Source organism: Telopea speciosissima, chromosome 6 (genome assembly GCF_018873765.1).
Source record: "Telopea speciosissima isolate NSW1024214 ecotype Mountain lineage chromosome 6, Tspe_v1, whole genome shotgun sequence".
NCBI lineage: Eukaryota > Viridiplantae > Streptophyta > Magnoliopsida > Proteales > Proteaceae > Telopea > Telopea speciosissima.
Window position 1 is genome coordinate 64,479,690 of NC_057921.1, and position 27,575 is coordinate 64,507,264.

The 27,575-nt window shown below is 39.6% G+C and overlaps 1 protein-coding gene across 1 annotated transcript; it reads left to right on the forward strand.

Moving 5' to 3' along the window:
• The first annotated feature begins 11,327 nt into the window (after nucleotides 1-11,327).
• Nucleotides 11,328-27,201, forward strand: LOC122664664. Its single transcript, XM_043860594.1, has 4 exons — nucleotides 11,328-12,247; nucleotides 22,773-23,877; nucleotides 26,745-26,935; nucleotides 26,993-27,201. Exons 1-3 carry the CDS (start codon nucleotides 11,413-11,415, stop codon nucleotides 26,926-26,928), a joined length of 2,124 nt encoding a protein of 707 aa, XP_043716529.1. The 5' UTR covers nucleotides 11,328-11,412; the 3' UTR covers nucleotides 26,929-26,935; nucleotides 26,993-27,201.
• The last annotated feature ends 374 nt before the right edge of the window (nucleotides 27,202-27,575 follow it).

A 27,575-nucleotide genomic window follows, 5' to 3' on the forward strand; every position in this document is an offset into this window, starting at 1 on the left:
GACACAGACACATGCAGCCACGTGTCAATTCAGTATGGCTAGATGACCAGTATTAAGTGTATTTTCTTTTTATTATTTTGTTGTACTTTTATTTGGCCCAGACTATAATCTTATTTTATTGATGTTTTGCTATGTCGTATTTATATGGGATTTTGGGTAGTTATTTTAGGAAACTACTATTTGGAGGTTTAATATGTAATTACATGGGTAGTTATTTTAGGAAATAACTGTTTTTTGTTGAGTAATGTTATGAGGCCCTTTGTACTTCATTATGGGAAGACAATGAATGAAGGTATTTGGAATTTGTGAGATAACTCTCTTTTTCTGCAGCGTGAGTGACCCTATGCAATTCTTGGAGTGAATCCGAGATCTTCTTCTATCTACGCCTCATCTCTTTCAAACTCTATATCTAAAACAAACCATCCCTGTTTGATCCCCCAAATCCATTGTTGTTTGTTCCATCATTATTTCCCACAACCTCCATTTGATCTTTCAATTACAGCAGCCCATAAACCCCAATAAATCATACCTGTTTGGCTGGAATAGGACTGATTGTGATGAAAAATATGGTATCCCAAATTCTCTTGACCCTCCTTAGTCAAATCTCCAAGAAACTCAATTTTCCCTTCTTGTCTAGACATGATTATTGCTAAATTTGTTACCAATTCTTGAATCAATCCCAAATTTTCTAACTTCTGTTCCAACTTCAACGCCCAAATACCTTGGATATTGTTCTACCAACAAGGAGGCCTTGAGGACACAATCTTCGGAGTTAGGTAGTGATTCAACACTTATTCAGCATTCTAATCCATGGGACAACAAAGGTTTCTTTTATTAATTTTCTTTTGCATACTAAGTATGAAATTCTGCACAAATGATTTGTTTGTTTCTTTATTTATGGCTGTACTTGTTAAGAATTTTTTCATGTATGCTGAGATATATGAGTTGGATACCCTTCCCAACCTTCCTACCTTTCAATTAGGATAATTTTCTGTTTCCCAAACCTGTCCTAGACTAAATTTGATATCAGAGTATAGTTCCAGCAATTTGTGTCCTCTTAGCTTTCCCATTTTTCGTATGTCAACCCGTAGTAGAACCCAGTTCCAACCACACTCCTAAATAGGACCAATGAATTTAGATATTCTAGCTGAACAATTGGCTAGAGTAAATGGCAGGTTGGATGTGTACCATACCCTGTTTGAGGCCCAACATATGCGTTTGAGAGCTCTTGAGGCTGTCAGGCAGTCCGTGGAGCATGTGTTTCGGGACACTGGAGTAGGGGAAAATAACAAGCAGCATGATGATATTGCAAGACTGGATATAACTCACACCCTGTCTATTCAATTGAGCAGGCATTCCAGTTGCATTGGAATTAGAACAGTACATTAGGCAACCATGCACTAGGAAAAATGGTTCCCAATTTGTAGAGTTTTCTTCAAAGAAATTTACTGATAGTGAGTGGGTACCTAAGTCTGTCCATTTTTCCCCTAATGCATGCGTCTAAAGGAAGCAATCTTTCCCATTTCACACCTAAAGATTCAAAGGGAAAGGACATGCAATAGAGAGTTCTAAGGGCAATAACAAACCTGTGTGCTATCGTTATAGTAGTGCTGGGCAATATGCCTATCAATGCCCAACCCATAATCTCTGCACTAGAACCGATGAGTGTGAAGAAGAGAAAGAACATGCTGAAGAAGAATGTGTGCATGTTCCTGAAGAAGGGTCAAGTGATGAATGAGGCCCAAGAGTTTGAAGAGATGACAAGCTGTGAGGTGTATGTTCACTCAACCAAAGACTGAGGGTGATTGGCGAAGAACCAATATCTTCCACACTTGCACTAAAGGTGGGGATAAAAAATTGTAAGGTTATCATAGACAACGGGAGTTCTACATGGAACGAGGTCTCGCTGAGATCTCCGAGATATCTCAGTTTTTTGATGGTCGGAGACGAGACAGAGGACGAGTTAAGGAAACAACATCGACTCAAGATCTTGGTATTATCTTGGTATCTCGGCAAGATCTCGGTATTTTATATTAATTGTATGCTTTCAACTACTAAATTATGTGTAGAATAGGGCCTATTAGTATGTCGTAGCCTACCAACCTAGGGTCCAAAGTCAAACTCCTATTTGGACTTTGATATTTCAAAATCCGAGTGTCATCGTGTTTAAATGGCCCAAAATAGGCTGTATACCAAGTTTCATGACTGAACTAGGTCAAAAACCCATCGAAACCTGGCTTTGAGTTCAAAAAAAAAAGAGCACCAACTCACCGAGATCTCGCCCGACTCGGTTTTCTGCCTGGCCAAAACCGAGACCTTGAACCATGGAGTTCTATGAATGTGGTTTCCCAAGCTATTGTTTGCCTATAAGGGCTTAAGTAGGCGCCTCACCCACATCCTTACAAGGTTGCTTGGGTAAATGACACCACCATACCCATTAGCCAGCGTTGCTTAGTTCCTTTACAATTTGCTGAGTATCATGACATTATTTGGTGCGATGTTCTACCCATAGATGCGTCACACATTTTATTGGGAAGACATTGGTTGTTTGATCTTGACGTGACACAATTCGGTAAATCAAATACTTATGTGTTTGTCTACAAAGGGAAGAAGATCAAACTCAATCCCTCCCAACCTAGAGAGTTGAAAGCAAAAGGTAGGAAGCTGGACACTTCTCAAGCCAGTCAAAAAACAAAACCTTTGCACATCCTTAGTAGGCAACAATTTGAGAGAATGCAAAGATCAAGAAGTGATCTACTTAATGTTTCCAAGGAAGTAAACGAGCACTCCCTAGATGTTCCATTAGAGGTCACGAGAGAGGTTACTACTATACTCTTTGAGTTCACTGATGTCATCCCTGAGGAGTTCATACGAACTTCCTCCCATGGGGGATATTCAACATGCATTCAACCTTGTTCCGGGATCCTCTCTTCCTAACCTTCCCCATTACCAAATGAATCCTATAGAATATTCTGAAGTGAAAAGGCAAGTTGATGAACTTTTCAGAAGAAGGATTCATGAGGGGAAGTCTAAGCCATACACAATGCCAACATTGCCGATTCCTAGAAAGATTGCAGTTGGCGCATGTGTAGATATTCGAGCAATGAATAAAATCACCATAAAATATCATTTCCCAATTCCCAAATTGGACGATATGCTCAATATGATGGCTGGCTCAGAGATATTTTCCAAAATAGATTAGAGAAGTGGGTATCATCGGCCTGGGGATGAATGGAAAACTGCCTTCAAAACAAAGGACGGTTTATATGAGTGGCTAGTCATGCCATTTGGCCTTACGAATGCACCAAGTACATTTATGAGACATATGACTCAGGTGCCAAGGACTTTCATCGAGAGGTTTCTGATAGTCTATTTTGATGACATTCTCATAGAAGAAGCTGGATGCAAGAAGTGTTGATCGCCAAAAGATTAAAAAATAACTTAGTGCCAATGCCCTATCATTTGGAGATGTCACCAGATATGGGCATCAGCCCCATTTTTTATGTTGAAGACCTTGTGCCTTACAAAGGATCAACCACCATTCCAAACCCCTTCGAGTCTTCCACTTCAACTACCCAGACCACACCCATACCTGCCACGTCATTTTCTCGTGGATCAGTCCCTATTTCTAGCCCAAACCCAAGAGGCATTCGTATTTCTCATCTTCTGCCCCTCCTTTGCCACCATTACCAACTATGCCAAGAAGAAGAGAAGTAGAGGACACTTTAGATGAGAAGACAGTGTCAACTCGTGCAGGGGGATATAACAAGTTCCTAGTCAACTGGAGAGACGGACCTAGAACAGATTGCACATGGATCATTGAAGACGAGCTTCAGGGTTAGTTCAGTTAGTCACTTCGTTTCTTCAGTTATTAAATATTTTATAAGAAGTACATATTGAAAAACTGTTAATATGGCCATGTTCAACGGTGGCCTGAGGATACCCTAGTACGGAAGAGTGATCTGATCTCTGATTGAAGGAGCTAAAAGAGCTAGGGGCAGGCCAAAAATGACCATAGGAGAGGTTGTGAGGAATGACATGAGTAGTCTGGGTCTTGTACCAAGTATGACCTCGGATAGAGCCTATTGGAGGGCAAGGAGCCATGTTGCCAACCCCATCTAGCTGAGATTTTCCTGACTTCTGGGCTGTGCTTCTTTCCTCTTACTTTCTTCTCTCATTTCGCACTTCTCATCTCTTTTGTCTTCATATCTTCATTCATCTTACTTTCAGTCAGTTTCCCCTACTTTGTTTTGAAAGGACCCATGTAACTGACCCCATTCGGTTGGGATAAGGCTGAGTTTGTTGTTATTGTTGTAACTGTTTTTTTTTTTTTTTGGTAATGTTATGAGGCCCTTTGTACTCATTATGGGAAGACAATGAATGAAAGTATTTAGAATTTGTGAGATTACTCTCTGCAGCATGAATAACTCTATACAATTCATGGAGTAAATCCAAGATACAAATATTTCTTCTGCTTCTATGTACTCCCTGTAGAGTTAAGATGGTGGAGAAGAGTGCTTTCCCCCCTTATTTTATCGGGAACAATTTCCTTCAAATTATTTCAGAAAACAAAAAACAAAAAACTAGTCATTACTTGTCATTCCAAATCCGTTCTCTGACCCATAACTAATAAAATTGCCAAATTTAGTTTTTGTTTCAAAAAACAATTATCAAACACTTTTTTTTGGATATTAAAAATAAACGAAAAACCCTCTGAGTAGTTCTTGATCAGCTCCTGCCAGTCCATACTACGTATTGTAGACTATTTTCCTTCCATTATGCTTATGTGCTTTTCTTTCTTTAGGATGTTTCAAATTTTAGTGTTTCTTGTTTTTTTTTTCATCAACTATGTACTTTGTTAAACTTTCAGTTTACCAATGAAACTTATGTAGTGGCTTGGTCACAGTTATCTTTTATTTAATGGAAATTATGCACCTTTTATTTAATTATAACTACCTCCCCTGTAGCTTTTAATTATTAAATATTTATTATTTCAAACTTGTTAGTCCTAGTCTGCACTCCATGAATGTAAGAAGAGTTTCACGCTCTGATACCAAGCTCTGTTACACCCCAAACCACCCCCTAGGAGGATTGGGTAGGTGACCCGAATTAAATAACGACAATCCACCAAATCCCACTGATCTAGAAGCTGTGCTTACATTCACGGAACCACATTTATCTTATTACCATAAGTAAGATCAGAGTGCTACAGATAAACTATAATTTCAATAAGAAAAAAGAAGCATAGCGATACGGGGAAATAATGATAATATAAACATAAGATAGTTTGTACATTTCCCACCACCCACAAACAAAGGAACCAAACTGATAAGTACAGAACTACATACATAGAAATATACAAGGTGAGCATACTCAACCCCAAAAAGAATTAAAAAGAAACTACAACTGATCCACAGTTAAAACGGGAAAAACTCCTAGCAAAACAAAAAGGAGTTCCCACAACAAAACATCAGAAGCACTCTTCAACGGTCTTCATCCACGACCATTGAGAAGGTATGCATGATCGGTATGGCCTCCGTCGGAGTTCACACCGACATCATCGTAACAACCAAGATTCTCCTCCTCGAGATAAGCCTACATGCCACACTGGCATCGATCTGCAAAATCATCTAAGAAAACATTGTACAACAGAGTGTGAGCCCCACCGAGCTCGTGAGCAAATAACATCATCATGCATGTACATGCAATCACAATTCCCAGTTCATATGATCCTACATGATATGCAAGTCCAATTTATTATTAGCCACCTAACAATACAACTAAATCATGTTAGTGCTACTACAATCCCCAATACATGTATCCCTGGTGCGGACTTCTAACCCCTTCCCGTGATACACCCATTGAGTTGTCGAAGAGGACTAGTCAGCTCCCACATCAGTCACCAAGGTCAGCCCGACCAGCCCTCTGTGACTAACCCGTGGGACAATCCATTTCTTTTCTAGCTTATAGCCCTGCATATAGCTCAATATCACCATTTCGGTGTTCTTTCATTCATTTTTCTCTTTTCTCATTTTCTGATGGTCGCCCCCACAGGCATCCAACACCTAAACCCCTGTTGGCAAGAGTGCGTAGCACAGGTGATGAAACTCTAGCCCCATGTCTATATGGCATCGTATGAGTCAGGTGGTGTCAACCGTATCCCATACTACGGGCTACCACGGGCCTCATTTTCAAGCTGACTACGGTATCTAGTTTAACACTCACAATCATTATATAAGAATTCACAGTGTTGATCAATAGACAGTTACTATGCAGTGATTTGAGTAATTTGAACAAGAATAAATAACACAACATATATGATTCAAGTTTTAACTTCTTCAACCATTTCAGTTTGATCTACAACTAATTATGGGACCTAAACTTTATATGACTTGTAGGTCTCATTATTAATATGTTAATGTAGAAACCCTTTTACCCGAAAAAAAAAAAAACCTCACCTCTCTTACGAATTTTTATCACCTCCAATTCGTTGCCCGCTCCAATTCCCTCCAATTCCTCACATAGGAGCTGAAATGACCACCCTACCTCACCTTGGGCAGTGTGCTCGGATAGGGGGTAGGGTGGTCATTTCTGCTCCTATGTGAGGAATTGGAGGGAATTGGAGCGGGCAGGAATTGGAGGTGATAACGATTCCCTCTCTTAACCTACCATAACCTAATTTAGGTGTGCATTAGTTCAAAGCTCCCCCTGGTTAAAAAAAAATGTAATAGGGTATTTAATACAATGGTGGAGAGTTTGATCACCACATGATATTAAACCGTTGTATGCAGCCTTACATATTTGAATTTAGAGTCTTCAACGTGGCAAGACAATGTAAGATAATGTGAGCTAGTTCTAACTCATATAAAGTTGTGTTTGGTATGCATTCTCATAATAGATTATAGGTCTAAGACGCATTTTGCAACCAATTCTTCTCTATTTTCTAGCTCCAGCATGCATTCTAGACTCGAAGTCTATTCTAAGAATGCATACAAAACACAACTTAAATATTCATTTGTTTCGTTTCAAATTAATATTCATATTTTGGCATCTTCCCTCCCCCTCCATTCTAACCTACAAAAAAGAAGAAGATGGATCTCTCTAAACATGTGCATTCGCATCACATCTACAATTTTCCCAATTATAAGTATATAAATGGCAGTAACTAAAGCATATTCTTGGCAATCACTCGAGTCTGCTTTCATTCCGACTAAATATTTGGAATTTGTGGTCATCTTTTAGTTTTTTATCATTTTATTTGGGAAAACAATTGCCATGACACCAATGTGTAGATTCATGTGCATGCCCTCTCACATCCCACTCGTGGACCCCACCCTCTCTCTCATCGTTGAAACCCATATTTAACGATTTGATTTCCCACCCCCTTTTTGGGTGGGAAACTACATTCTGCCATCGTAGCAATCCCTCTCCCTTTTCTTTTATACCTAGAAACACATACTTAGGAAGTACATAGCCTGGCAAATTGATTATTGGGAACAAGCTGGGATTATGTACCCCCAATGGTGTCTATCCTAGTTGGCTAAACCAATCTTATTTTGATTCAATTTGAGTAAAGTTGAATGGATATTACATACATTGTCTAATAGCGATGAAAGAAATATGACAATCGTTTCTTTATCCCCCCACCCCTAAAAAAAAGGCAGAATAGAATGAACATGCGGCGATTCCATAACTCAAATAGGATCTATAATGCATTAGTTATCATTGCCTTTCAAACAAACAATGTACACAAATTTCCAAATCTCCAAACAAACAATGTACCAAAAAAAAAGATTGTTTTGAGTTTCCTCACGACTCAAGTCCACATAATAGCATACATAAAATTTGGTTGTAGAGCTTTACATCCAATCCTCGATGCCATTTAGATGACCATCTTCTTATGGCATATAGATATGTACTATTTCTCTTAATACGAAATATAAAATCATACAATAATTATAAAATAAATGTAGGATATTAACGCAAAATTTTTTTTCTTCTCTATAGGACTGTTAAAATTATTTTGAGACTAAAGGCAAAAGAAAAGAAACAAGACGGCGATGCAAAGTTTTCTATGAAGTATTGAAAGAAGTACATTGCTCCTTGCTCTCTGTGTGCTCCTCTCCTCCTTTGATTTAGTTGCTATCAATTGACATTCTTTCTCACATTCTTCTACAATGCCTGGCATTATTGATGGGAATCCATATTGATCTTCAATTAGTTTCTACAAAATCTATTGAAAATAAATAAAATAAAAATCATTATACTAAAAGAATAAAAAAAAGTTATCATCATTAGGAAGAAAAAATATATATTAAATAAAAAAAATAAAAAAATAAAGTTATAAATTATTCGACACCTTAAGTATATCCTGTATGTAGAAGAAAACTTTTAAGTAAAATCTATAGAATAAAATTTGTTTAAAATTATTCTTTTGCATTTTACAAAGGAGAAAAGGAAACGTACTCCATGTTTTTCATTCTAGGTTGAAACCTTGGCCTTCTTTGTCCAACAACTTTAAATTCTTTTTTCTCTCGCCTTCGAGTGGTTGTTCTTTCTATTGAAGCATTTCCTTCGCATCTACCACTGCCTCTTGTCTCCTCGTTCTTCTCATCAAATTGTAAGAATTCTCCCGAGGATGATGAAACAGCATAAAGAACCATAAGTAAATTTAGTTCAGGAAGAACAGGATGAACATGCGACGATCTACGAGTGTCATCACCACTTCCCTCTTCCTCTTCTTCCTCTTTATTTGTATTTTCAATTTCTTCTTTTGTTTCTATTGCCTTTGTACCACCATCTGCAACAAGAAAAAAACATTAATTGACCTTCACTAATATTCTGTTCTTGAGATCATTCAAATGGGAAATTTATTTGAATCTTAAATATATAGATCTATACAAATAAAACTCTAGTGATCATCATATATAATACTGCAATATAATCTCAATAAATTAATCAAAACCAGAAAAATTTTAGGAGGAGAAGAATACACGGATAATAGAATGAGGAAACTCACCCATTGAATTAACACCCACGGATGGATTTGCCATAGCAACAACTTCAACTTAGAAATTTTATAATGGAAAATTGCAAAAAAAAAACTAACATTTCCGAGTAATGATTTAATATATCTGTAAATTTATTTATTTTTTGGTTGTTGATTCAGGTTCAGCCGTTAAGTTAGTTTCTATTGTGTTGCATTGACAAAGTCATCAATCATTGGATTGGGCTTTGGATGGTACTCCATGGCCCAAACTCAACAAGCGGACGCGGTTGATATTAAAAGTAGGGCAAGAGATCGCTATTTGGTTGTGTAGCATTTGCACCAGTGTGTATTTAGGGAGGGGTCAATAAAAGCGCATGTAGTAACATTTGACTGAATGGGATTTTGTAGATTTACTGGGGCCTGGGGGTTAAGCGATAATTTTGTGCCATCCTGTGTCTAGCCATAGGAACCATGTGATATGTTAGTGTTATTTTTTCCTTAACAATACAAAGAAAATAAATAATTAAACTAAATATATATGTTTAAAATGAGATTGGACCAATTGAACTGATTGAATTCCTTCTCAGTTCGGTAACAGTTTTAGTTTTTAGAAACCGTTATAAGACTGAAATAGTCCAGACCGACCGATAAGACCATTGAAACCTAGAGAATGTGATAAAACTAATAAAATTCAAGGAAAAAAGAATGATAACCGGTTGTGTGGTTCTTGCACCCAGACACAGGACCGCATAAAATTACTACTTAGCCCCCAGTGAACTAAAAAATCTCATCCAATCAATTAAATGCTCTTGCACACACTCTTATTGGCCACCACACTAGTGTAGGAGTTACACAACCAGACAACGATCTCTTGCCCATAATTTAATATCTTTAATATTTTGTTTTTAGGGGAGAGAACGCTATTTGGTCGCATAGTCCTGTGCCAGCATGGGGACCAATGAGAGTGCATGCCCCAACATCAAATATGGGGGTAGGATAGTCATTTCACCAGTCATGTGTCTGGGCGTAGGGCTACGACCAAGTAGCCTTCTTTTTCCCTTTTTTTTTTTTTATATATATGAAAAACTCAGATCACACAGATAATAGACCGACAAGGGACCATTAAAATAAACTAGGGAAGTAGTTTTCTGTACAGGGGTGTGGCCTACGCCAGCTCTCCCATTTTTCTTTCTCTCTCCTCCTTAAAACAAGGGAGCAGAGGTGTCTTTTCACATGGAAAGGAGAGAGATAGACTCATGGGAGTGCTGGCGTAGGCCACACTCCCGGACTGAGAACTTTTTCCCAATAAACTAATAATGAGCCAATTGCTATCAATTTCGGTTTACTTTTTGTAGATCAAACAATGTATCGATCCGGTTTCAGTCTGATATGGTTATGTAAAAATCCAAAAAGTCGGCCAAGCCAATCTTTTGTCACTCATAGGGAAACCTGTTCATAATAAAATCCAAATCATTTGAAATACCATGGACCCGTATGCGAAATCACGACCCTGCCCCTTTTGAAATAAAATAATTTCATTGGCTCTGCTCTAGTGTTGATACCCTTACGTGCTATCTCATTGACTCTGCTCTAGTGCAGGGCTAAAAATATGGGAAGTGATTTTCTGTCTGGTAGTGTACTCCCATGTGTGTCTCTCTCTCTTCTCCTCAAAACAAGGGGTGGAGGTATCTTTTCATCTAGAAATTAACGGTTCAACTAACTGGAATCCATTCAATGGACCCACCCAATGGACCCAGTGTTTTTGTTTTCCAGAACTCGGAACTCGGAACTCGGAAGGACTAATAGGGTAATAGCCGTTTCCGGGAGCGGGGTAGTATAGTAGTAGTCTTTGGTGGCATTCGACCGTTCCTCTATGGTTTTCGCGCTAAATGGTCGACCGTTCTTCTTCTGTGTCTCCAAGTAATTCCATTAAATGTTCAATCCATGAGAGTTGAGGAGGTTCTACCGTGATTCTGTTGACTAGGTACGATGAATTTTCACAGAGTGGTGTTGGTAAGAAAGTCCCTTCTCCCAAGCATTTTTTTGGTTCTTTTCTTCCTGTATTTTAGCCGAATGGTAGAAGCTGTGTAATCCAAGTGTGAGTTTTCTCATATTCGATTCTATTAGCCTGTGAAGAAAAGATATGGTGTTAGGGTATGCTTGTTCTTCTTGCTCGCTTTGATTTTCCTTGTTTTGCTTCTATTTATGTTTGTTTCTTATTGAATTTCTAAGGAAATCTGTTTCCGTGAAATGGTTGAAACTAGGGTTTTAGAACCTGGAACTCCCGTCGGAGCTGATGAGAATGTGGGGAAGAACAAAGATTGGTGTATCTAATTTCGTTTTTGAAGACGGCTTTCCGACCTGTCCATGAAGTTTTGAAAAATCGAAACATCTTAGATTTTGATGAGTTGGAACGGAACTTGATGTTGAGAGAGCAAACGTTGAAACTTGATATGGAAGCTTTGGAGGCCAAGATGGAACATGCAGTTAAACGTGAGGTTGAACTAGAAGAAGAGTTGAAGGCTTGTCGAACTAGGTGTATGGAGTTGGAAGAGAAAAGTAGGATAGCTGAACAAGGCAGCAGGGTTTTGTTAGTTGAACTTGAGTGTGTGAAGAAAGATTGCATCTCTTTTGAAGATAAGTTAGGTGCGTTAGAAATCGATAAAATCTCCATTGAAGATGACCTCAAGAAACACAAGAGATTGTGCGATGAGCTCAAAGAGAAGTTCACTTGTCTCCAAGAAGATTGTAAAGTTGTATGTGAAAGAGAGAAAAGGGCACAGGAAAGGGTCTCCATTTTGTCAGAAGAGCTTAAGAAGGTGGAGAATGAAACAAGAGAGAAGTATGTTCAGCTGAAGGTCGAGAATATAGATTTAATGCGCGCAAAGAAGAAAGCTGAGGATGAGATTGAGACTTGGAAGAAGAGGTTTGTGGAGTTAGAGTCTCGAGTCATTAGGTTGGAAGAAGATACCTTGGTCTTAACAGTGAAGGATCCACCGTTGTCCTTGTCCATGAAGCTAGATGCAGAGTCCAGAGATATGTTGAACACCATTTCTCATGTTGACAAAGAGAAGAACGAAGCAAGTAATGCAACCAAAAGTCCAGAAGAAGCAAATGGCTTGGGCAACTGTGCCAGTTTGGTCCATCCAAAAGTCAAAAACAAAAGGTTGAATTGTGATGCAGGGGCAAATTTACATGCGAATGTGGGGTCTCCTTGCCTTTCACTGGACAAAGAAAGCAGAGATGTGCAGGCCACAGGTATTAAATAAATCATTTTCGTTCTTTACTTTGTAGTAAAATTAGTTTCTATCTATTGATTTTCCCTGGACATTGAATAATCTTTAGTTGGATTAGACAGACTTAATAGTAATATATTAGTATTGGTAGGAATAACAGTTGCCATTGTTGTTTTCTCAAGATGGTTAATATTAGGGGTTTAGTAATGCGCCAGGGTTTCTTTGTTGTGTGCTTACATGTGATCTCTACTTGCATACATGCCATTCAATATGAAACTGTGGGCCACCAATTCAAAGAATTTTGTTTAGCTTATCTCCTAACTTAAAGAAACCAGTCCATCTGGTAGTAATATTATGATGGTTGGTGATACATGTGGTAGTAATATTAGCTTATCTCCTAACCTAAAGAAACCAGTCCAACCAGATGGTTATAACAATCCAATCAATTCTGTCTTTATTCTCTACCTCCACATAAAGAATGGGCAATATGAAATCCTACGATCGGATGATATAAAATCCTATGATTTCTTTAACACTTGGGCTGGAAAAGATTCTATATAGGTAATGCTGATTGGATGGCTGGTTTGTTTTAGGTTGGTATATCCTGTTGGTGCTTATTATTTAAACCTAATTTTGTAAATTTGTAGTACAATTATTACATAGATTGAAGTGGAAGCAGGAGGGGGTGGAGAGCCTCCTAGCAATGACATTTTACTGAGGGTAGGTATTGAGCTGGTGCCTTTGTGCCATTTAATCAGTATTTCCTAAATTTCAATGATATATGCTATTTCTTTCACAGTTGCAAAAATAGAAGGAAGTCGTGACGATGGTCCCATTAACTGCATTAAGGAAAAGATAGGACTGTGACCTTTGGTAAAGGAGAAATAAAGTACCGAGGGTTTTACACTTGTAGACAGTCTTAACTTATATGTAACTGAAAGATATTTAAATATGCAAATATATAATCCTTACAACAACAACAACTCAGCCTTATCCCAACTAGATGGTGTCAGCTAAATGAATCCTTGCCCTTCAATCAGTTCTATAACTCTCATAAGCCCAGCCTCTTCTTTCCCATTCATATGAAAAAGACCAGCTATGTTAATCTCATTAGGCCACCCGAACCCATCGCACCTTTGGCAAGAGGAGTTAGAAAGGTGAAAAGAGAACAAGATAAGACCTGCGGCTATCGCCCCTATCTAAGTGAGCGAGACTTTATCCATTAAACTTTCTATTTCAAGCTCGACTTGTAGCGAGATTCAACTTTAGATCCTGCAAGCTTCGGGTTTATGAAGAAAATCTTGATACAAGGCCTAAGCTTTGCATGTCTTTCCTCACCCATTCTCCTAGTGTCATTTTAGGTCTGCCCCTTACTCTTTTAGTTCCTTCAATCTGAATCAAATCACTCCTCTGTACTAGAGCATCCAAAGGCCTCCATTGAACATGGCCATGCCACCTCAAACAACTCTCTCGTAGCTTATCATTTATCGGAGCTACTCCTAAATCAGCTCTAATATGATCATTCCTTGCTTTATCCTTCCTAGTTCTAAGTGAGCGAGACTTTATCCATTAAACTTTCCATTTCAAGCTCGACTTGTAGTGAGACTCAACTTTAGATCCTACAAGCTTCGTTTATGAAGAAAATCTTGATACAAGGCCTAAGCTTTGCATGTCTTTCCTCACCCCTTCTCCTAGTGTAATTTTAGGTCTGCCCTACTCTTTTAGTTCCTTCAATCTGAATCAAATCACTCCATACCGGAGCATCCAAAGGCCTCCGTTGAACATGGCCATGCCACCTCAAACAACTCTCTCGTAGCTCCTCATTTATCAGAGCTACTCCCAAATCAGCTCTAATATGATCATTCCTTACTTTATCCTTCCTAGTTTTGCCACACATCCATCTCAACATTCTCATCTTCGCTACATTGAGTTTATCTACATGATGCTTCTTAACTGCCCAACATTCTGCACCATACATCATAGCTGATCGTATGACTAGTGTATAAAATTTTCGTTTAAGTTTTAAAGGAATACGTCGATCACACAACACTCTAGACGCACCTCTCTACTTCATCCATCCTATTTTAAATCTCTGTGAAGCATCATCTTCTATATCACATTCGTCATTTATGATTGAGCCCAGATATCTTAAAATAATTACTTTGCGGAATTTCCCTCTCATCAATTTTCACCATCTCTAAAGTTACACACCACATACTTCGTCTTTGTTCTACTAATCTTAAAGCCTATGATTCCAAGGTTGATCTCCATAACTCCAACTTGGTGTTAATCTCTCCTTATGTCTCGTCCACCTAAACAATATCATCAACAAAAGCATATACCAAAGAACCTCACCCTTGAATGTCTCTGGTTAAAGCATCCATGATAAGCGCAATCAAATAAGGGCTTAAAGCTGATCCTTGATGTAATCCAATTGTAATTGGGAATTCACTACCTTGACCCCCACAGTTCCTACATTAGTCACCACACCATCATACAAATCTTTGATTATGTCCACATATTTACTTGAAACACTTCTCTTCTCCAGTACTTGCCAGATTAACTCTCTAGGGTCTCTATCATAAGCTTTTTCTAGGTCAATAAATATCATATGGTGTTGAGATAAGGCTACGTTACTCACTAGCGGTAACCTAGTCCTAGTTGGCTTTCATTACTTATTTTATTATGATTAGTTTTTAATTGTTTTATTCCTGTTTTTCCCCCCTATACGATTCCTATTTGGGATTCCTAGTTATAGTGGGAATTCCTAGTAGGAATAGGATTGGGGGGGGGGATTCATATCTTTGCTGTAATTTGTTTTTTATTATAAATAAGAGGCTGGGATGATCGATCAGATCATCTAAGCATTAGTCCAAGGCTGTTTACATGGTATCAAAGCCTAATCTGATCTAGGAACAGCTACTCCCGATTTCTAGTTCTCTCCTCTCTCTTATTTCTCAGTTTTTTCTTTTTTTTTCTCTCCACTACTCTCGGCCTCTTTCTCTCCATCAGGGCAGCAACTATGAGGTGATATAATGCAAATTTAGTTGCTGCCCTCAATGTCACCTCATTGAAGATCGAAGAACAGAGGTGTGACCTATTTCTGCCGGCAGGTTTTTTCCATCCTTGGAGATCGAGCTATTTTTCAACTGGGGTTTGATTTCTGCACTTATGGAGATTGGTTCCTGCTATTATTGGTCTGCACCAGTCCTTGTTTGAAGATTGCAACATTGGTTTAGATCCAATTCTGCATTTTTTTCTGTATCCTTTTCCTGCAATCAGATTTTATTCCTAAATTTGTCAAAAATTTAGGGCTTTTTATTGGCTCATTAGAAAGAGCTAATTTTTGGAAGATATCTTCCCTGCTATTAGAGGGAAACTCGACCTCAGTTTCAGCCCATTCTGCAGGCTGAAAATTCTGCAATTTCAAAACCCATTATTCACACTTGAATCAGGCTTTTTGAAGATCTGACTTTTCCTCCGCTTGGCTGAATCATGGGTGACTCAGAGATGACTACTGCTACTTCTGGAGGAGATCAAACTAGGTCTGATTTTCTCCCTTATGCTGCTGCCATCAAGCTTGATGGTACAAACTACTTAATTTGGGCCACATCATTGTCCCTAACAGTGGCTGGAAGGGGACTCACTGGCCATCTTACTGGCACCACCAAACAACCTACTGAAGAAGGGGCTGTTCGTACTAAATGGGCTGCCAATGATGCAATGGTCATGTCCTTTATTCTAAACTCTATGACCACTGACCTCTCTAGTCAGTATCTTCTCCTTGACACTGCTACACAGATATGGACAGTTGTCAAGGGCACTTATGGTCGTTCAGGTAGTGGTGCTCAGGTTTATGAAATTAAGAAGACACTCCAAAACACTACTCAGAAGGAGATGTCTGTCACCAAATACTATGCTGCCCTCAAGTGTTTATGGCAACAATTGGATCACTATGCTCGGTTTCAGCCTACTACTACTGCTGATATTACTACCTACCACACCTATGTAGACCAATTCCGTGTCTATGATTTCCTGGCTGGCCTCAATGATGACTATGACCCTATTCGGGTGCAAGTCCTTGGACGGGTTCCTTTCCCTACTCTAGAGGAGACCTTTTCTTATGTTCACAGTGAAGAGACACGAAGGGCTGCCATAGTGCCATGATGTTTACTCCCAAAGTTGAGAGATCAGCCTTACCGACTGCTGGTTCCACTCCTGTTGCTTCTGCTGACAGTGTTGGTACTACTACCAAAGAGCCTGTTAAGTGTGAGCATTGTCACAAACCATATCACACTAAGGCTCAGTGTTGGAAATTACATGGGAAGCCAGCTGATTTTGAGGCTAAACGTGGTCGTGCTAAGTCTAAAAACAAAGCCAATCACACTGAAAGTGTAGCACCAACTCCCACTACTGACATCGGGTTCTCCCTGGAAGAACTCCAGGCTCTACGTCGTATGCTGAACACATTTGCTGCCTCTACTACGTCTGTTGCCAATTCAGGTTCCTTCTTTGCCCGTGCAGGTATTTCCTTTGCTGGTCATTGTGCATCAGTAGCATCCACTCCATGGATCATTGATTCTGGTGCTACTGATCCCATGACAGGTTCTTCCAGTCTTTTTAATACATATTCTCTTGGTTCTGGTAAGGATAAAGTCAAAATTGCTGATGGGTCCCTCTCCTCCATCTCAGGGAAAGGATCCATCGGTTGTTCTCATTCTCTTACACTGTCATCTGTGTTGCATACTCCCAAATTTACAACTAACCTTCTTTCCATTAGCAATATCACTAAATCCCTGAATTATAAAGTGATTTTTTTTCCCACTCACTGTGTCTTTCAGGAACTGGACTCGGGGAAGACGATTGGATCGGGTAAAGTGCATGGTGGATTGTACCTACTTGATGGCGATCCTAAACATACTCAGACTTTACCTTGGGCATCTTTCTCCTCTGACTTACATAAATGGCACTTTAGACTAGGCCATCCCCCCTTAGGTACTTTATCAAATTTATTTCCTACATTAGTTAAAGACTGTAATAAAGAAGACTTTTTTTGTGAGCCTTGTGTCTTGGCTAAACAGACACGTTCAACTTATCCTATTTCTAATAAAAGATCCTCTTCCTTATTCCATATTGTTCATATTGATGTGTGGGGGCCTAGTAGGAAAGCTTCCCTGACTGGCAATCGGTGGTATGTCACTTTCATTGACTGTTATTCTAGGTTCACTTGGGTATACCTTATGCACACAAAAAGTGAAGTTTTTTTATGTTTTCAGCACTTTCATCAAATGATTAAGACCCAATTTAATGCCACTCTTCAAATTTTAAGGAGTGACAATGGGAAAGAGTATATGGAAGGTCAGTTCCACAAATACCTTGCTGCACATGGAATCCTCCATCAGACCAGTTGTGTCAATACTCCAGCCCAAAATGGTGTGGCTGAGAGAAAAAACCGCCACCTCTTGGAGGTGGCTAGGGCTCTTATGTTTGCTCGCAATGTCCCTTCCCTTTGTTGGGGGGATGCTGTCCTTATTGCAGCCTATTTAATTAATAGGCTGCCCAGTCGGGTTCTTCTTTCGAAAGCCCCTATTGAGCTATTACTTGGCTCTTTTTCCTTTATAGTCCCACCTAAGGTATTTGGCTGCGTTTGTTATGCCAGGGATACAAGGTCCCCTGGTAAACTTGACCCACCTAGCCTCCGCTGCATTTTCTTGGGATACTCTGCTACCCAAAAGGGGTACAAATGTTACTACCCGCCATCTCGCAGGACTTTTGTTAGCATGGATGTTGTCTTTCATGAAATGTTCCATATTATGTGTCCCCACCTCTTCAGGGGGAGAGTGTTAGTGAAGATGTGCTGACTATTGACTCTCCACCTCCACTTCAGTCTGTTTACCATGAGTCTGAACCAGTTTGGCCTGCCCCTGGTACTCCCCGAGTCGGGGAGAGGTTCCTATACGGGGAGACCATTTCTATTTAGGGAAGCAAGCTACCCGGTCGGACTCTGTCAGAGGACTATTAGTAAATTTAGAGGAGGATTGATGCGTAATATGAAGACCTATGCAAGGAAACATAAGCGAGTTCAATCAACTGTTGCTCCAGTACCCATCCAATTGCCGAACCCGGATCCAGAACCTGCCTCTCCACCTGGTAATGTTCCTGATTTACCTATTGCTCTTCGCAAAGGTGTCAGATCTTGCACTCAACATCCAATATCTCATGTTGTTTCTTATGATTCCCTTTCCCCATCCTTTCGTGCCTTTGTTTCTTCTCTTTCTTCTGTTCGTATTCCTAACAATTGGCAGGAAGCTTTATCAGACGGAAAGTGGAAGGCAGCTATGATGGCAGAAATGGAAGCCCTGAAAAAAAATAACACATGGGAGCTTGTGGTTCTTCCACCTGGGAAGAAAATCGTTGGATGCAAATGGGTGTTTGTGGTGAAACAGATGGTGGATGGTACTGTGGATAGGTATAAGGCACGACTCGTGGCCAAAGGGTTCACTCAGACATACGGCATTGATTACTAGGAAACTTTTGCACCTGTTGCCAAGTTAAATACTGTTCGTGTGTTATTATCTTGTACAGTCAACCTTGGATGGGATTTGCGGCAGCTAGATGTAAAAAATGTCTTCCTAAGTGGAGCACTAGATGAGGAGGTGTATATGGACATTCCACTAGGGTTCTCTTGTGACAGAAACAAAGGAAAAGTATGTAAACTGCAGTGTGCACTTTATGGGCTGAAGCAGTTACCTCGAGCATGGTTTGGGCGGTTCCACAAGGCCATGATTTCTGTGGGCTCTAAGCAGAGTAGTGCTGATCACACACTCTTTATAAAGAGGGTTCCTGAAAAACTCACTGTTCTTATAGTCTACGTTGATGATATAGTGGTTACTGGCAATGATGGTGATGAGATCAGACGGTTGAAGACCTTCCTTGGACAAGAATGTGAGATTAAGGATCTAGGGAAACTACGATACTTTCTTGGGATTGAAGTAGCCAGATCTTCTAAAGGCATTTTTCTCTCCCAGAGGAAGTATATCCTAGATTTATTGGCTGAGACCGGGTTACTTGGCTGTCATCCTTCAGATACTCCTATGGACCCTACTGTTCGACTCAAGGAGAAAGAGGGTGAGCTTGTTGATAAAGGCCGGTACCAAAGACTTGTAGGGAAGCTGATTTATCTTTCACACACTCGTCCTGACATTGCTGTCGCCATGAGTACTGTGAGCCAGTTTATGCATGATCCCTACTCTTCACATATGGAGGCTGTTCTTCGTATCTTGCACTATTTGAAGTCAGTTCCTGGAAAATGAATTCTTTTGTCTACGCATGGTCTTCTACGGATAGAAGCATACACTGATGCTGATTGGGCTGATTTTGCAGATCGCAAGTCTATTTCTGGGTATTGCTCCTTTGTAGGTGGAAATCTTGTCACGTGGCGTAGTAAGAAGCAAAATGTTGTTGCGTGTTCTAGTGCCGAAGCTGAGTTTCGAGCTATGGCACAGGGTATTTGTGAGTTACTCTGGCTTAAAGGGTTGCTACAAGATCTTGGTGTTCCTATTCGTCTTCCTATGATGTTGTACTGTGACAACAAGGCTGCAATCAGCATAGCACACAACCTAGTACAGCATGATCGTACCAAGCATGTTGAGGTGGATAGGCATTTCATCAAAGAGAAGTTAGAAGAAGGGTTGATTTGCATTCCCTTTGTGTCGTCTACTGATCAACTTGCAGATATCTTCACTAAGGGATTGTCTGGGAAGCTGTTTCATCCCAATCTAGTCAAGTTGGGCATGATCGACATCTTTGCTCCAACTTGAGGGGGAGTGTTGAGAAAAGGCTACGTTACCCACTAGGGGTAACCTAGTCCTAGTTGGCTTTCATTACTTATTTTATTATGATTAGTTTTTAATTGTTTTATTCCTGTTTTTCCCCCACTATACGATTCCTAGTTATAGTGGGAATTCCTAGTAAGAATAGGATTGGGGGGGATTCATATCTTTGCTGTAATTTGTTTTTTATTATAAACTAGAGGCTGGGGTGATCGATCAGATCATCTAAGCATTATTCCAAGGCTGTTTACATATGGAGATCCTTCTTGCAATCTCTAAATCTTTCCACGAGTCTAAGTAAGTAAATAGCCTTTGTTGTGGATTTTCCTGGCATAAAACCAAATTGGTTTTCTGTAATAGTAGTTTCTTGTCTCAGGTGGGTATCCTCTCCATAATTTCATAGTATGATTCATTAATTTTATGCCTCTATAATTGTTATAGCTATAAATATCATCCTTATTTTTGTAAATTGGAGCCACAATCCTTCTCATCCATTCATCTGACATTTTCCTTGGCTCATAATCTTATTAAGCAGCTTGGTTAGCCAAGATAAACAACAGATTCCTAAGCTCTTCCACACTTATATTGGGACCTCATCTGGGCCTTGCTTTACCTACTGATGTAATCCTTCCTGACGTGTAATTCTTAACCTCTTTCCACTCCCCAAACAGTTTTAAAATTTCTTAGTTCTTCTTTCTTTTCCTATTCCAAATTCTTTGAAAATTTTTTACATTCTTTTTAGTCATAATAATGGGCAACATAGAGTTTGGGCTAATTAGGCAATTCATTACGTTAAGATGATATTTAAAGCAATTAGACGCTAGTATGGATTATCATGCCCCCTTTTTTTTAATCCTTCTAATGTTGTTTAATATGCATTAGCTACTATAACCTATAGCTGTATCCCCCTTATTTTTCACTATATCTAAATGAATGAAGTGGGGAATCTGCTCCATCACTAGAACCCTTTTCCTTCTTTCTTTCATTTTATTTTTTATTTTTTTGTTGGGTGGGGAGGGGGGTTGTGATGTGGGTACGTCAAGTTGTGCCTCCTCCTTGTACTATTGCAAATTGCAATACATAAACTAAAAATATTGCAAAAGAGAAGGTTCCAAATGTTGGTCTTTAGGAACATGTATCCAATACTGAGACAGTGGTATGACACTATCTTAGTTCGTTTATGGAATTTCCCTTTCCTGTAAGGTACTTAAGGGAGCTGCAGATAGATAAACTTTGGTTCAATTCATCTAGACCTGGTAGAAACTTCAAGGTATCAAAAAAACTGAATTATGGGCTCCCTTGCTTGTTAAGTTTTACTTTACTGAACTAATGATTCTTGATTGAAGGCATCTGTATAGGTCATGTTTTGATTGCTCTCAGTGGTTGATGACATACTGAAATTGCATGTTAAGTCACACCATTGGATTGACTACATTCATCAATCACCACTGATTATTGGTTCCTAACTTAAATAGTACTTACCCTTATTAAACTGCCAAAATCTGCTTCCTTCCCTGATCCCAATGGAAACTTTGCAATTGTTTTGACAAATTGTAGCCCTCGTCTTAATTTAGGATTCAGCTGGTGGTAAAACTCAAGAACTGTTCCAACTTTTGTGTGGTTTGGTGTTTTATATCCAAAATTGACTCCATTCAGTTTATCACATAGAGTGTACTCAATGACTTGTTGGTGGACCTTGGCTAACAACTCAACGCAATTCAATCAAGCTGTTTCTCCCAAACTAAACAGGGTTTTCATGAATCCTCTTTCACCATTTTTCTGAAGTAATATCTGTTGTGAACCCAAAGGTATCAGTATCTGTTTTTACCACTTCTCACCAGGCCATTTTCAATCTTCCCCTTGTTATTCTAGCTGTATTATGCTCCATCTAACTCCTCAGTGGTACATTCAATGGCCTTTATTGAACCTGCCTTAAGCCCTTAATTACCTCATCCAATTTCTCTCAGCCATCCTTCTGACTGGGTAAAGGACGAGGTTTAATGCATCATGTTGGCAGCCCACAACTTTTTAACCCATGGCCAATCTTTTTAGCATGAATTCTAAAAGTGGAGCAAACACCCTTGAAATCCCACTTGGCCATGTCATTAGTTCACAATTTAAAGATGATTGCCAACTGCCACAGATTTTGTAACGCTATCCATGTTTTCTTGGTGAGGATTACACCAGGTTTATGATGACATGTTAATAAGATATTGATCTTTGCTTAGTGAATTCCTCACCATTGATGATTCTATTGTTTTAGTTTCCTAATCAAAATTGATTCCATATCTCGACTGCCAATGTCCCACACATTGTATCAGTTTTAATCTGACACAATTATTAGCTGGACTTGGTGTGTCAGGATTTACTGCTATCAAACCAGGCAAACCCAATGCCGTGAAGGATGGACAACCTAAGGTCATTCATAAAAAACCAATTCATGCATCATTTGCAGTGATAATTATCTTTAGTGAATTTAATTCCTATTTTGCAGTTAATTTGGTATATTCATACAACATGCATTCATTTTTACTGGTAAAGCTGTATGCCATTTTGGTCTTGTTTGGTTCTTGCGATGCATTATAGTTTACTACTGTTGAACTGATTCCAGTGCAAAGCAAATGAGTAACTCCTTTGCATGATTTCACATATATCAATTGAATGAAGACAATGTGCTAAAGTCTCTTTCCTTCATTGTTCTATAATCATGTAAAGGTCTTCCTTGTATTTGCATGCCACATGAGCCTTTGGTCAAAGTTAAGGAAGAGGACAACATCTCTTCAGAAACTGAGTTGCAACATGGGTTGGGAGTTAGAAGGCAGTTGGAGTTTGGACAAGAAGGGAGCACCAACAAAAAAATGGTTGGATCCAACCCTGGTAGTGGAAGGCCTGTGTCTGGAGGTGTCATCGAGATTGTTGATAGTGATGATGAAACTAGTGTAATGAACATTGTTGCAGTGGCTACTCCTAACATTAGGGACAAGGGGAAGGCACCAGTTTCAGTTGACAATTCCTTGAAAGGTGTTTTGAAAGATGAAAAGGAAGTGACTTCTGAGAATTGTTTGAAGAGATTAGATACCAACCAGAGAGGGGAGGAAAATTGGAACAGCTCCAAGGAGCCTTATGAATTGACTTCAACTCCCAAAAGAAAACGTGCTTCCAATATAATTACTAGTGGCAGTGAGAGTGACAATGATGAAGATAAAATTCCAATTAGTAAACTAAAGTTGAAGAAGCTCCAAGATTTAACTCATGAACCCACGAGCTCTCCTGTGAATCGGTGTTCTATGACTCCTATTGTGTCTTCTGGGGATGGCAATGTTGAAGAATCCTTTACTCCTTCAAAGCGGCGTCTGGTGACACTAAGGCAATGTGAAGAAAGGAAGAACGGGTTGGAAAGAATCTCTCAAGGTCATTTGGGGAGGAATGAGAGTGATGGTGAGTATCAAGTAATGGCTGGCCCAGCTGCTGACAACACTCAAGATCATGAGTGCGAAGATGTTGGTTCTGATACTGAGGGTGAAAGTTTGGATGGGTTCATTGTAGATGGTGAAGATGGCGAAGATACTACTTCTGAATCAGAAGATGTAGGGGATGATGATTTGAACTATGATCAGGTAATATCAATGATTCGAAGGGACAGAAAAAATAAATCAGGATGGACCTTTGAAGCAGATATGCTCTCTTCCTTTCAGAAGGATCCTGAACTCTGCATGAAGGCTGTCTGTGCTCTCTATAGGCAGCAAACTGCTGAGGAGAAATCAGTGAAGGGTTCATTGTATATGAACAACCGGGGATTTAGCAAATTTGATGCAATCAGGTATGGATTAGGAATGTTTGATTTAATATCTCTACTGACTTACGTATTTGACTTTACTTATTCTGGAGCTTTATAATCTAGCATGCTAAATTATTGTTGAACCACTAGGGTTGGAAACATTATTCAAGTCCCATCTGGGAGATATCTTATGTTTTAGTTGGGCATCTTATATCATTTCTGTCCCATCCACATTGGTTGAATAGTTGAAATACACTTGGCAATTTTTGTTCAACTTTTTGTTTGATTTCTTCCTTTTCTACTCCTCCCGACTTATCATTATGCTCCTTAAAATCCATGTAATTTACCTTATCTTTTTATAAGCTCTGGTGCCTGCATGGCCCGCCTAGGAAGGGATTCCTGCGCCTCACAAATATCTGCCATGTAACAGCTCAGATGGGACCAAATTTTCTGGACAGGTAGACCCAAGGTTGCCTGGCACATATCAAATTTCAGCACAAACGGTGTTTGCCAAGTAGCAAATTAGAACTTTGAAAAATAAGGACTATTATAATACGCAGTTGTGGTCGGAGACTCGGAGTACCAGTAAGCATGCATGGACATACACGGATTGGTATTTGATTGAGTTGGGCTCTGAAATATGACATGTGGCTTATCCAGACCATGTTCTCTCTGTCCAATGGTTGGATAGCCACCTCACTTGTCCATGTGACACAGAGAGTGGGACCCTTCCTAAGTAGCACAAAAAACCTTTTTTCCTTTTTTCAATATATGAAAACGAATGATAGCCCATCCCAGGTAATATTCGGGTTAAAAAAAATAAAAAAAATTTCATAGCCCATACCATGTACTGCACATTTTAATGCCACGCCTATTTTCTTTTATTCTTAGGTACCAAAAGAGTGTCCCAGTGCACAAGGCTCCTGCTACTGCAGGGTCTGGGAGGGGCAAATGTACGCAGCCTTACCCAGCTTCGCAGAGAGGCTGTTTCCATGTTTTGAGCCCACAACCTGATGGTTGCAATAGCACAACTTAACTGTTGGGCCAAGGCTCGCCCACTTCCTACGTTACCCTTCATCCTAAATGCAACTACAACAACAACTCAGCCTTATCCCAACTAAATGGGGTCGGCTACATGGATCCCAGTAGAAACAAAAAATTAATAATAAGTAGAAAGAGAACACAACAAAGACACAAACTCTAGGGCATTGACCCAACTTAGCTACAAACTACATCATAGTTGCTCAACATTCCGCTCTTGTCCTCGAGAAAGGTGTGTAATACAACAACGTCCCGACAACAAAGTCCAACTCCAATCAGCTCTGTTTGAAGTCATAGAGGGAGCGAGGCCTAAGCTAAGCATGTCTTTCTTCACCACTTCTCCCATGGTTATCCTAGGCCTGTCTCTAGCTCTATTGGTTCCCTCAATCTGAATCAGGCACTCCTTCGAATTGGGGCATTCGAGGCCTCCGTTGAACATGGCCATGCCACCTCAAGCGACTCTCTCTAAGTTGATCATGGATCGGAGCTACTCCCAATCCAACTCTAATATGGTCATTTCTTACTTTATCCTTCCTAGTTTTCGCACACATCCATCTCAACATTCCCATCTCTGCAACTCCAAGTTTATTTATATAACACTTCTTCACAGCCTAACATTCCGCATCGTATATCATAGCTAGTCTAGTGACAGTCCTATAAAATTCTACTTCAAGTTTTAAAGGAATACACCGATCACACAGAACTCCGAACGCACTTCTTCATTTCATCCACCCTACTTTAATCCTCTGGGCGACATTGTCTTCTATGTCACCCTCCTTATTTATGATTGATCCCAGGTATCCAAATAGTGACTTTGTGAGATCTCCCTCTAACCAATAAAAAACCCTTCATCCTAAATATATTACCATATTTGCACTTATGATTACTCTTATATCTGTCCCATTTTTATGCGTCCTAATGTCCTCTTGTTTCTTTTTTCTACCTAGACTGCTTTCATCCAAAATATATTACCATTTTGCCCCTTAATTAGGTATGAGTGATGCCTTAGCCATACAATATAGTGGATTCCACTGCTGTACACGAACTGACAGAAGGGCCCGCTAGGTCAAACAGTTGAGGCACTGATGGTATCTTATGAGCTCATAGGCTAGCATTTTCCATTATCCTCTTAGGATCCTTGCTGGAGTATATTGAAATAAATTTACGAAAATGCCTCTACATTTTATTACACTGAATGGAATTTTTGTAAGGATCGAGTTTTCCCATATCCACGGTTAAGGGAGAATCCCTTTACAGATGGGTTCGGATGGTGTAAATAGGGTATAACCATGTAAGGGAACAATGGGGGTAAAATCGACTTCATACTATTGGGGGGTTTGGGAAGAACATTTATAACCCTTGATGGGTATACTTTTTCTGCACCCGCCACGGTGCAGGAAAATTTTTGCCTTTTTGTAATTTTATGAAATTTTAAACTCAGTTTTTAACAACTTCTGGTGCTTGTTTTTGTCTGATTAATACTAAGATAGGTGTACAGTCCTCCATCACATAGATCCACAAATGCCTCTTCACGTATACCATATGGCAAGAGGAGATGGTAGCTAGTGTAACGACACCTATAATGATCATCTTAGAAATAGTAAGACTACCCTTACCTCTTACATAATAATAGTAAGAATATCATTATCAATTGTCTTATAACTCTGAGACTACTATATATCCTATAATACTGATTAGGTTATATTTAATATTAAATATATGGCATACACTCCTGCTGCACGTGCCCTTAATTTCTTAGTTAAAGAGAGCCTGTGCATCAAGATTTATATGCATTACATAATTTCTCATCGGGCTTTGCTGTATTTACCATGTTCGTTTATATGTCTTCTGATATATGTTTGCTCTAGAGGAACTAATTTGGCCGAGTTTCTGCTGGATGGGGACCCAATGGGGGAGCTCAAGAAGACTGTTGAGGAGCTGGAGAAGCACATGTCAGGAGGACTAGATGAGTGCAGAAGACTAGCTAGCCACTACTCCAAGCAATTGTTCAAGATTTACCAGAACAAAGAGGACCCTTTCTTCCATAGTTGACAGTCCAACAAAGCTTGAATGAGAGAGCTTGGGAAGCATATCATGCTGGCTTTGAATTGTTCCCCTCTTTCATGTTGCTGTAAGTCTTTCCCTATAAATGCTCATGGATAGTTTATATGTAATGGTACATCCTATGTTAAATGATCCCGTCCCTAGTTTTCTGTTGTGATGTACAGGGGGAATTCAGATGGCTTCTTTTTGCTGTTATCACCCATTGTATAGTGGGTTGCCTTTCAGTTTTTGGTGCCGGAATTAGTAGATGTTCTTTTTGCCATATGTGCCTCTGTGGTAACTCTGTGGTATAGTGGATGTTCTGTTGCTATTTATTGTGGGGGGCTGCGTTTTGTTTCACCCACGGCGAAATAGTGAATCTCTCAATCCATGAGTTCCAGTAGTTGGAATGGATTCCTGGAATAGGGCTAGGATATTACAGACTCCGTACAATAGAGGGGCAGAGTGAATAATGACTCTCAATGGTGGCTGAGAACAACTATCTAGCGCAGTTGGTAGCAGTGTGGAGTGTAAAAGCCCATTCTACCGGGAGGTCTTGGGTTCAAGCCTCTTGGTTCTCATCTTCCCTTCCCCCACCTCCCCCACCCACCCATAGAATAGGTACCTATCAAGACTCTCAATGGCAGTTAGATTCT

Bases quoted from the DNA above. Each gene is read 5' to 3' on its own strand.
- LOC122664664 (XM_043860594.1), top strand. From the start codon at position 11,413: ATGTTGAGAGAGCAAACGTTGAAACTTGATATGGAAGCTTTGGAGGCC. The intron at 12,248-22,772 runs GTATTAAATAAA...AATCATGTAAAG, and splicing joins CAGAGATGTGCAGGCCACAG to GTCTTCCTTGTATTTGCATG. The intron at 23,878-26,744 runs GTATGGATTAGG...TGTTTGCTCTAG, and splicing joins AGCAAATTTGATGCAATCAG to AGGAACTAATTTGGCCGAGT.